At 41.9% G+C, this 12,543-nt stretch overlaps 1 protein-coding gene across 1 annotated transcript in view; it reads left to right on the top strand.

The window, feature by feature from the left end:
- Positions 1 to 1,454: 1,454 nt before the first annotated feature.
- Positions 1,455 to 12,543, top strand: part of slc1a9 (solute carrier family 1 member 9) — a gene marked incomplete at its 3' end in the record, with an annotated part of 30,802 nt that continues 19,713 nt past the window's right edge. Inside the window, exons 1-3 of the mRNA XM_083977758.1 lie at positions 1,455 to 1,643; positions 9,881 to 10,039; positions 10,990 to 11,142. Coding sequence (XP_083833884.1) covers positions 9,886 to 10,039; positions 10,990 to 11,142 — 307 coding nt within the window. The 5' untranslated portion in view covers positions 1,455 to 1,643; positions 9,881 to 9,885. The remainder of the gene's footprint in view (positions 1,644 to 9,880; positions 10,040 to 10,989; positions 11,143 to 12,543) is intronic.

The raw sequence follows: 12,543 nt of genomic DNA, 5'->3' as shown, positions 1-12,543 counted from the left end.
CCGGCGGGGTTGGATTTCAGAGGCAGACTTTGTGTTTGAACTGCTCTGGCAATTAGTAGAGGATAGACTTACAGCGCACCTACTGCACAATGGAGGCACCGGCCCAGTTGTACAAACCCCTGTTCCCATCCTGCCCCTCTCCATCTGTCACTCCTCTGGGACTCTGTGTGTGAGTGTGTGAGTGTGTGACAGTGTGTGTGTGTTTCATAGTATAGTGCTGGACAATAAACTGAATCTATGATAATTTCCCCTTTAATTCCCCTTTATAGCCTTTTTTTAAGTACAGTAGCAGCAGTTTATAACACACTATACTGTAGATGCAAGTTTTTTAACAACTTTAACTCTCAATTTTCCTTTTAAACAAGAAGATAAACAAACAAAACAAAACTGTAAAATATTCCTCCTTAGAATAAGTTATGCTTTTTTGTCAAAATGTCACAAAAAATATTTCTAATCTGCTTAGAAACTCAATATAGTTTGTGTTTTAAACCATTTATCAAACGTTTATGAATGCGAGATAGTAAAAATTACCACATTACTGACATTACCGATGTCTTACTGACCTAAATATTTCTGTAAATGCGATGTATCCTGTGTAACTAAAATTAGAATAGACTTGGCAACCAACCAACAAGTTCAGTCAACCAATCAGAGGAAGAAGGAGCTCAGAGGCGTGTCGCTCCCCCATCAATAAGTTAATATCAGACACTTTAAAGAATGTGTTACTGGTTTAAAGATAGTAAGATGACAGTTTGTGATGCTTAATGAAGTCATATCACCTAGTTGTAGTTTTGCTTGTATCTCAGTGCCGTGCCAGAGTGACGGATCTGACACCAAACCGAGGAATGTTTTCATATTCATGTCTGCAAAGTCACGCTGGTTCATAGTAGAAGAGCGACGCTCATAAATCATAAAGCGTGGCGCTCCGTCACTCACAGCCCCCCCCTCCACCTCCCCTCCACCCCCCACCTGCAGCTCAGCGTCTCTGCCTCCTCAGCTTCTTCATCGGGGGTTTTTTATTTCCACAGTGATTCTGTGTATTGATTAAGTGTCGAGGTTCATGGAAGAAGGAGAAGCTGGAGCCGGGTGTATGTGCAGTATGTGGCAGCTCCACCCCACAGGCCTCCGTGCACTTTGACTGACACTGATATCTGTCAGAGGATCCCTCGCTGGGAATCTAACTACTGTACACATTTATGCACTCAGTGCAGAGTCATAGCGCCCTCCTGTGGAAGGGAGGGTAGCCATTACACCCCCCCATCACCATCACCACAAACCTACAACACCTACAACCAGCCGTCCATATCTGAAATATTTAAACAATAATCGTCTGATCTTCTCTCCACAGTGGTTTTGTTTTCATTGACGACCGAATAGACGACAATGTGATGGATGTGAGCGGGTGAGGGAATGAGGGTGAGAGGGGGAGGAAAGGGGAGGAAAAGGGAGGGGAGGGGGGGCACACAGAGCACCAAGCTGTTGTATTAATCTGCAAATTTTCTCAGATGACGCAAAGACTGTGACTTTGCCTCCCGTCCCCTCTGCCTCTTCATCTCCACATCCCTCCTCCTCTCCTCTCTCTCTCTCGTGCCTCTCCCCCAATGCCTCGCTCTTGTCGGATGGGAGACAGCATCACACAGCAGGTAAAAAAAGACCGCTCTCCTCCTTCTCCTCCTCTTTAAAAAAAAAATGTATTCGTTATTTTTCCCTCCCATTCATTCACTCCATTCATTCACAACTTTCCTCACCTCTCACATTTGTGTGTCGTCTCACAGTGGCTTAGTTGTTCATGATTATCAGCTTTTTGTGTTGTGTTATTATTTGGTTTGGATGAGCACTAAATTAATTTATGATACTTGGTTTTACACTTTCCAAAATCTGCTATGGGATGTGTAACATGAGCGTTGTTATAGCGGAGCGTCTGCTGTCAGAGAGCGGGATCGCAGAGATGTAAGGAGTTTCTTCAAGGCGTCTGTTGACCAAATGAGAAGATGGATTTACTGTACATAGTTAGAAAGAGGGTGGAGGTGGAGGTGGGGGTGGAGGGGGCAAAATTCAGTCCTGCTGGAGCGAGGAGGTGTGACGACAGATAAAGAAAGAGAAAGAAAGAGAATAAGAAGGGGAGCAAGAGGAGAAAGGGAGAGTTAGTTATAAATAGCAGAGATTTACAAGGGTGAAGAGAGCAGATGTGATAGACAGTCTGTGCTTAAGGAGTTCAAACAACAGATTAATACACTCAGATTATCGTCCGATAGAGAGAGAGAGGAGGAGGAGGGGGTGGGGGCACGTGGACACACACACAGATGCAGACTAAATCACATAGACACATGCAAAACTTGTCATACACTCACACTTCATGTACATTCAATCTCAAATACTGACAATGACACACACACACAAATCCTTTCCCTGAAAGTTTCTCGCTGTATCTTCCTTTCATCCATTTTACACTGATTAATTGATTGATTCATAAGTTAATGGCGAGAAAATTGTTGATTCACATAATGATTTCAGTGATTTATAGAGTAAAAAACTATATAAAAAAAAAAATCTTCTTATATGTATGTGAACATTTGCTGTTATTCTTTGTTCGTGTGATTGCAAATTAAAATTTTGGACAATTGACAATATCATACTCAGCTCCAGGAAGTCAAGATACATATGTATATAGGCTATTTATTGGTAAGGTATGAAATATATACGTAGGCTATATATAAAAAACATACAGAGATTACACTCGCACACTCAAGATGTTGCCATTATTATCACTGTTGGAAAAAATACTCACAGCTTCTCAAATATAAAACAAAATATAAAAGGATCAGTGTTTATTGATGTAGTTTTTCCAGAATTTAGAAATAAGTTTCACCTACAACCCAAAGTTTTATCTGGACACAAAGTCAGTCATACGATCTGTTTTACTAATGTTATGTGTTAATACTGTAAAGTGTAGCGTGTTAAATATGGCAACTGAGGACACACACACACTGACCCATGTGGTCACACCCAACCACTGAGAGTCCACAGCTGATTGACACTGACCTACAGGGTCAACACACATGGTTTTACCCCCCTGCTGTTAAACCACGGGGCAGACACGTGTTCGATGGCAGTTGTGCATATGTTGAGGGAATTAGGTACCGCTCCACTCTGAGCTGTACGGCCACTCAGCAGCGTGTGTGTGTGTGTGTGTGAGAGAGAGACGCTGTGCTACATGCAGTGTTTCTGAGCAGTCATGTGTCTGGAATATGTTCATCTGCAGATGTTTATTGAGTGTATTAGCAGTTTGAATGGACAGAGTAACTCCTCGTGTAAAAGGGATAAAGCCATAGCCTATATGTTTTCATTCTGGAAGATTAACAGATTATACATTTTATTAGAAAGCTTATGAATGAGAAATTCAGAATGAATGTTAGAGATTGCTTGTTGCGAATGAATGTTGCTTTGCTGAAATCACATAGTCGATCAACAGAAAAAGATGATCATGGCCTGTTTTGATGATCGATTAATCATTTAAAGTCGTTTTTCAAGCAGGAATATCAAAGATTGTTTATCTCCAGCGTATAAAATGTTGATTTACTGCTTGTCTTTATCTTATGTGATGGTAAATTGAGTATCTGTAGGATCTGAGTGTCTGTTTGTACTGTAGTCAGTGTCAGACTGTGCTTGTCTTTATCTTATGTGATGGTAAACTGAGTATCTGTAGGATCTGAGTGTCTGTTTGTACTGTAGTCAGTGTCAGACTGTGCAAACCCTTATCATTAATGGTGCTGTAAACTATTCTAATCCAGTACAATTTATGTCAGATTCACTGGATATGTCTGTTAGATGTTTGTCTTCATGAACAGGACAAGGAGAAAGTGGAGGGAAAAGGGAACAGTTGGGAGGAAGAGTTTGTAAATCTGGCTCATGCTAATGGATAGTGCTAATTAAAGGTAATTGAAGGATTACCAAGGAGAAGTTTATCACTGCTAGACCCTGTCGTTGAATGGGACTGATTAGGAGTGGATGACTGTGAGGAAGGAGAGATGATCAAGGAGCATTTTAAAAAGTTGTACCATGGCCTGGTAATCAGCAAATTCAGCGCTGTGACCGAACCCTGCATCCCAATTGACAGGAAAATTGGTTAAATTTTGCATATTCGGCTTAATATCTTGCTATTGTGATGGTGTGATGCTAGCAGCAGGGGAGTATCACTAAGGTAATCTGCCTCATCCTCTCTGCATTTAGCTTTGAAACAGTAGCTGTAGCCACAGTTTGCCATCTTATTTTGCTATGTCAACATAGAAGAAGTTTTACAGCCATAGATCTGTCTGGTAGTTACCTTTCATGTTATCTTAACCTCCAGTCCTCTCCTCTGTCACTGTAGTTTGTGTACAGCTGTGTTTCTGTACATGTTTGTCTTATGATATTTTGCTTCACTTCCAATTTCTGTGCCATTTAAGATGACCTGGATCTTGTCGTGGCCTTGGCAGTGCAGGTTCATCTGGGAGGCGGAGCTTCTGATGGCGTGCCGTGTGCCAGTATTTGTTCTGGTGTTGGGTTCAAATATCTTGTCTTTTTCTCAGAGGTGCCTGCTCCACATTTAATGCAAAAAAAGTGGATAAACAACATGATACTGCATGCTATTTGTGATCCAGACAGTCACGCAGCTATATTGTTATATTTTCATTTTAATTCATTCCTCGCCAGATTTGTGTTTGACACCAGTTTATCATGTAGCGAGTTGTAGTGCTGCAGTGACCATCCTCATCTCCCGCTGTTGTACGAGGGGAGGATGGAGGGGCGGGGTGAGGATTATATCTCGATCCCTTTGCAAAGCTCACACCAAACAATCAACCATTGGAAGTAATCCTCTGAGACACACAGACACCAGCACACTGCTACAAACACACACACACACACACACACACACACATGTGGTGCCTGCTCAACAATACATTACAATACACGTTTTTAAACTACACACACACATAGATTCAGAGAAAATCTACACATGAATGAAATTTGTTTCATCTCCTCAGTGAGCAATTTAGTGCATATGAAGAACAATGTCCAACCTCGAGATAAAATTGATGAAGTCGGGTTTTTGGTTGTTTTGATTAAACCATATGGAAAGCACACAGTAAAAGAAGAGAATTGCAGACGTTGAACCTGGCTGGATGTTGTCATTTCATAAGGATAAGGAGGTTCCTGTGATGACATATTCTCTACAAGAAGCTAAACTGCCTAAGAGATATTGCAACAGCTAGCTCTTAATTACTTCTTTTTGATCTAGTTCTGATCTGATTAACTGAACAGTCTATGAAATGTGTTTTTTGTCAGTGAAACAAATTAATCAGCAGAAAGTAGGTAAGAAGTAGCTTTCAAGCACCAATTAGTAATATGGGCTATTGCTAAAATGCTAACATTAGCATTAGCAACAGCTGTTTACTTAACAGTGTAGAAGAAATGTTCTTCTGCTGTCGTCTGCACTGGTGGAAAGCAGCCACTCCTTTAGTTAGCATGCTAACCAGTTAGACCCAACCTGGCTGGCTCGGCATTTTCCGATACCGAGGCACTGTAGCATCTAGTCTGTTCTGAAGAAACAGCACAGGTCAGAGAGTGTATTTTAACACTTTTATTAAGTAAATAACAGACAGAAGCTAGTGAAAGAGTGACAGCAGCAACACCTTGGATGTAAATAAGACCAAGTGTATTTTTCTGATTTTGCAATGTTTTGACATTTTGGTTGAATTTAAGAAAAATGGCTTTAAATTTGCGCCACTGGGTGGTTTGTTGGACATTTTTCTGTGTAACATATTAAGGTTTTATTATTTCTAGTGGCTATAAAGGCTAAGTAGATTCACAAAGACCACATGCAGTCAGTGAAACCATATTCAGATTGTTATGTTGCTTTTTAGTGCAGATGATAAAAAAAAAACCCTGCCAGTGCCAGTTAAGATCAGAGGCAGGCAGATTGGTAGGGATGGGGACTTACAGCTGTACGGGCAACATGCATCTGTCTGATCTCCTGAATTAACATCAGCGATTGGTTAGAGACCTGGTCGGATCATCAATGTGGACATCCATAAGTGGATACTAGGCGAGGGATTGACAATCCAGTGGCCAGACTGAAGTCAGCTGTGTGGCGGTGACTTGTTGTGTCCGGCTCCGATGGTATGCGCACCTCAATCTACAGCAGCTCTGGCTCATTTACAGCAATCAAAACCCGCTCTTCTGGGAGATTAACTCATTCTGTCATCAAGGCCCATCCTCCTGGAAACCATGACGATTAAGAAGATGTGTCGTAAGTACATGGCTGCATGTGGAGACTGATTGTGATGGTTATCACGCACTGCAAAGGGCATCGTCACACATCTGATGGACTAGCAGAGTATTTACACTGAGGGACCCCCATGTTTATCCAGTTGCCATTACTCTGACCCTCGCCCTGGGAGACTTTCCATCTTGTCACTACCGTACCAGGGTGGTAGAGGTTGCTTGTTTCTTTTCTCCGAACTTGTCTCACTTTGAAGTCATCCCACCTTCATCCTTGTGCTTTTTCTCCTTTGCCCCCTCATCATTAACACGTGTTTCCAAAGCTCTTTTCAAAGATCAGGCTTCCCTTCAAAGGGTCTGAGGGTCTACCTGTGCACCAGAGGAGTATTACATGTTCCATGTTGCTGCGAAATCTAGGATTTACTGTAGGCTGCCTGACCAAACAGGCTGGACCCGCTGCATTTTATTAGGGATACTAAGCTATCATATGATGTAACAGATCTGCCTATGACCACTCGTTCCTCTCCTGGCTGCTGCTCAGATACTCCAAACAGCATCTGTTTCTTGTACTTTGTTGAGTACTTTTCAGGGAAAACATTAGAAACGTAGAAGTCAGATTCGACCCTGTTAGGTTGTAAATATACTATCCCATTTTCTCTGGCTGAGCAGAGTCGCCAGGACAGTCCAGAAAGAGCTGGTTCCTAGAGGCCAGCTACGTTTCGTCTTGAGGCAGCTCTGACATTTCCTGGAGCAGGAAAATAATCTGTCTGTTGGGGAAGGAAGACAGATTTGCAGAACGGCTTCAGGTCCTTGAGTATGTCCTTGCAGCTTATATTCCTCAGCGCCGCCCTCCTCCTCGCAGGACACATGCTGTTGCTTCATTATTTCAGGGCCTCCATCTGACCTGCTCAGCGAACAAAGGTTTAATATTAAGCTTTCACTCCTAGAGAGGATGACAGGCAGCCTTGTTGAACGACTGAACGATTCTCTGATGGTGTGTAACATGAGTTGAAATTGCTTTATTCTTAGAAAGATCATGATATTTCCTTGTCATATTTTAAAGAACATATCGCCACAGAGGATCATGCATCTCTAAATTGCCAGCTTTTGCAAAAACCAAGCAGGACAACCTTGGTCTTTCCTTGACATCCCATTTAGTTTGAATTTTTGGACAGGATTTTATTCGCCCATTGGGGTCATTGAACCTTATCATTGAGAGAGGATAGTGTTGACTATCTCCAAACCTTCCCACCTTGCTCAGTGAATCAGGAAGAAAAAAACACTATTGTGAAAATGTCGTCCTCGCCCCCATTGCCCTCACTATGGCCTCGTACAAATGAAGTGCATGTGCCTGACTGATGTTACCAAACAATGTTCATGCTAAGAATGACATAAGGATTGAAAAGAGGATTTGTGAAGGACTATAACAGTGGAACCCCCTCCCCCTCCTCTCCTCAGTACTCCATCCACTGAGGATTATATCTCTGCAATTGAAACTTGGCAGGGCATTCTCCGCCTCCAAAATACAACGTTTCAGATCACACGGGCAATCTGCCTTTGTGCCTCGACGGGCGACAGTTGCAGAGACGGTAGTAAGAGGCAGAGAGAGGTATGGCCGGAGGGAGCAGGAGATGAGAGAGAGGAGGTGAAAGCGTGACAGCTCAGACGAACCAGTAGGTAACATTTTTCATGCCCCTGCGCTCCCTGTCTACTGTACTTTTTGGCGAATGAGTCGCGACTGTATCCCTGCCGCTGCAGAAAATGCCACCCGCTCAGCTGATGGATTATAATCACGTCTGATTTCAATTGTCTCAGGGAGTCTGTCTGTTTGTAAATGTGACAGTCATACATCTGATGAGGACTTGGCATGGCCGCGCTGCTCCCCAGATGTGTTTATGTATGATTTATGTTTAGAATCGTAGCTGGTGCGGTCTCTGCAGAGCTAGAGATGTGTGGCGTTATTGGACAGTGGAGACATTCTTACTCGTTGACTCTGACTCTTCGTGATGGAGGTGATGACTTTGCCTTGAAGGGAAATTTGATTGCTTTAGTAACAATCCTCCTGTTGACGCACAGGAGCCAAAATAGACTTGAAGTGATAATTATTAACCGTTGACGGGTGTTTATGGCTCCAGGGTGAGAGTTCAAAATGATCGAGTCGAGTTAAATGGACTCCATAATGACAGGAAGTTTTAAGTTTTTTTCCTCCATATGTAGCTGCATCCACTCTGATTCATCCCACTGAATTTCAATAAGTACCATAACTTCTATCTATCCTCCTCTATTCTAACTTTTGGTTTGATTGCGATTAAGTTATTGCAGCCATTCATGATCCAAAGGGGATGAATCCCACTGACCTTGGTGCCTTTTTCTATGGTACCACCAACAGACTAAAGTTTACATTCATATATCCTATTACATTTGCAAATGTTGCTTTGATGGATTGATAGGGCACTTTCTGGAGAATTTTATGGTTCCCAGATGATGTATCGTAATGAATTTAGCAATTTCCCTGGCTCCTCCCCTCTAGCACCATGTGGGTGATGTTTGTGGCTTTGGGTAAAATGCCTTGGTGGCTGCTACAAAATTTAGTGCAATCATGTTTCGTATTCGTATCAGGATTTATAACCAAAATGCCAATTAGTCAATGTGACCAAAATAACATATAAGCATATTAAGACGGTGAGCAGTCGACCGGTCAAAGTTGGCAGTCTATGTCAGCAGTTCATGAATTTGTAACTTATACCAAAATTTAAAACACATAACGTCTTTAATCTCTGTCATTGATTAGTGTTTCACCTGCTGCTATTAAACGAAAACAGAAATTATCTGTGTTTTGTGTATGTATTGAACCCCAACCGTAACCCATACCTTTGCTTCTCAAATATCACATTGAATTCAAAGCTCAGTTTTGCCGCTCCCTAACGTATGGGGATCTAATTAGGGTCTGACTGCAGCTTCAGTCTTGTTCTTTCCTGTACCTTTCCAACATGGATTTAGCCATTAAACAACTTCCACTTAAGCCTGTGTCAGACCTGTCAGTCACAGACCGCCCTAGAGCCAGGGGCCACATCTCACGGCTCCTAGCTGACTCAGCCTTTACTGCACACGTCACTTATATCTCCTCCTTCATCAGCAGCTCCATAGCTTTGTATGTTGTATTTAGATTCTGGCGGTTTTTTGCCTTTTCCATTTAGAGGATGATGCACAGATTACATCTGTTGAATTGTTTCTTCATGTCCTGTTTAGCCATCGCCTGCTGTGTTTGGGTTGCCTGCAGCTATGCGTCTTTACTTCCCTTAGGAACTGCTGCCAAATACTCAAAAGGCATTCTTGTTGTGTGACTGAGTGCTAGGTGTCCCTAATCCCCATTTAAGAGCAGAGGCAGCCACCCAGAATGGTAACAATGTGGATCCTCACTATAGCAGAGGAATGTTTTGTTAAGACGGCCTGTAAACACTCCACAGTCTTCACATTTGACGATTCAGTTGAAGAACCTCGGGCAGATCATTTACCGGCACTTTTAATACTGTGCAGGCCAGCGTGTGCTAAGAGATGGAGAAGCACATGTTCTCATCACCAGCAGTAAACCCGTTCCTCCCACTGTCTCCGTTTGCAGGCAGGATGACAAACCAGTCGACAGCCAACCAGTCCAACACAAACAAGGAGACGGAGAAAGAAGAGACCCCACGCGATGACAACACGGAGGTTGCGTATAAAGATGCCGGCCACTGCAGCCGCAACACCCACAGCCTGCTGCTGGGACTCACTGTTATGGGTACGTATGGACACTCAGGATGTGTAATGAGGTACGCATGGATGTGTAGTGACGTGATTCCAGTTTTACTACAACCTCTTATCAGCCTGTGAGTGGTGAAGTGTATTGTAGTGAGAATAAACATTATAACTCCAAGAAAACATTTGACAACAACAAGCAGCTTCAGCTTTTGATGAAACATAATTGAACGCCCCAAAGTCCCCGCATTCTTCAGTGATTGACCAGAATTGAATTTGTGGTCAGTCCTGCAGACATTTTCTCCGCAGCAGATATTAAACATGCACGATCCTGAATGTACAGACTCCATGATCATTTTCCCACGAGACATCTGAGGCTTGTTGTTGTCTTAAGTCTGCCTCTGTAAACACTTTGGTATGTTTCTGCATAGCTGCTTTCTGTGAAGAAAAAAGAAAAAACCCTGCAAGGTCCAGAAGTGTGTTATTTTTGTCGGCCATTCGTCACCCAGATTTAAACCCGTTTACATTACAGTCGACGCTTCTCATCAGTCAGAGGTCTCCTTAACATCAGATGTAAAGCAGCACAGTTTTGGGGTCAGTGTGTTCAACAATACATTAAAAACTTGAGGGTCTGTCAAATTAAGGCTCTACCGAAAACTATTTGAGATATTTCTGATATTTGGGGTTGATATATTGCCCCAATCTCACTAAGTACACAGAGGAGCATTTATCCATGATTTTCCACTTCTTAAGCACCATGAGAGCCTGAAACTCTGCTGGACTCAGACTAATGAGCAGCTGAACGACTTTTTAAATGGATTGGGAAACTAATGTCGACTTAAGTCACGGACGTATTACAGTTCAAAAACAAAGCGTAGTTTAATAGTAAAATAACATTGATAATGATAGTTTTTGTTACAAATACAACTTTGTATCGTGATTATCTGTTTCCAAAAACTACACTTGACAACAGCCTCTCTCCCTCGTCCTCAGGTGTTGTCATGGGAGCGGTGTTCGGGATGCTGCTCCGCTACATGAAGGTGACGGACAGCTCCGTCCTCACCATGATCTCCTTCCCTGGAGAAATCCTCATGAGGATGCTGAAGATGCTCATCCTGCCTCTCATCATCTCCAGCCTCATCACAGGTGCGTTACATGCACACACAATAAATACACGGTCGGTCATGCTGCGCTCCACTGACCATGTGTTACAGCGATGAGTTGGGAACAAGTCGTTAAAGCGTCCCTTTTTGTTGTTGTTAGCTTCATTAGTTAATACCAGCTGATAATAACACACTAAATGAAAACTGGGGCATGAAAGCAACAAAACATCATGATTTAATGTAGCAAAAACAAGACATAAAGTGTTCAACTTTTACTCATCTACTCATCTTGGATTGGGAGTTCAGGGTTTTCTGAAGTTCAGTTGGAAATCTGACGTTTCTTTTGACTTTGCCAACTGGGAACTTGGAAAATTCAACTTCCTCAGCTAAAGCACTGTTTGGAGTGGAGCTGACAAATAACTGATTTGTTGGTTTTCTCGGATCAACATCTGTTAAATGATATGATACAGATATTTGTTTCCACAGGATGAATCTTGACACCAACAAGTTTTTCCCTAACCAGCTTCCCGACTGGTAAATAATGAGACTGTCCGTGACCGTGACTAATTATTGAGCTGTCCCTGAGGAGCGATGCTACTAAACTTTAACATCTTATTCTAATAATAATCACGATTATATAACACTTTCCTAAACAAAGTTAGAAAAAATGCTTCACAAGAAAAGTAAAACCAGATACCGGATTCCAAAGTGAGTGTAATAATAAGGAGTGAAGGGCAGAAGAATAGAAAACATCTGATCAACTTTACTTTCTGTTGATCTAAGACACTAAATGTTCCCAACTCAGCATGTTCACATGGAAACTGTTACATTGTAAGAAGAAAAATTTTATTTATATAGCACTTCTCACAGAGAAGTTGACAGTTGTTGTCAGAAGTTAACAAACTAATAGCAGCATTAAGAAGTGGTTTTAAAAAAGCAAGACCATTCACACTGGTGCATAGTGAATAGTGATGTCATTAACTAACTAATTGAGAAAAGAAACAAAACCTGACGAGTTTGGCGAGTTTCTGTGAATTAGTTTGTTTATTATCTCTGGACCTGGAAACATGTGATGAAGAGTAATCGTCACCTCTAATTAAATACTGATGCTGAAGGTGCTGATTATTAACACTGACATGCCAAACATTAGTATGCTATCAATCTAACCACCTTACGTTAACATGTCAGGAGTAATTACAGTGAGTTTATTTAAGCAAAAAAAAAAGGAAAAAGATTTTAACTGATCAGCAGAATTTAAAGGACATTTCCAGGCAAATTCCACCAGGGACTATAGTTTCCTAATATTTTAGTTCTAAATGAAGGAAGACCGATCTTAGGCTGTTTACATCAGCAACAGAAATGCAGATGGCTATTCAAACATACACTGAGGGATTTGTTTACTTCAAGAAAACTGACATGTTTGTAAATGAGTTGTAGTCTTGCA

This window comes from Trachurus trachurus (genome assembly GCF_905171665.1).
Source record: "Trachurus trachurus genome assembly, chromosome: 8".
Lineage (NCBI taxonomy): Eukaryota > Metazoa > Chordata > Actinopteri > Carangiformes > Carangidae > Trachurus > Trachurus trachurus.
Note: the sequence above shows the minus strand (reverse complement) of the source record. Positions and strands in the feature narration are given on the sequence as shown.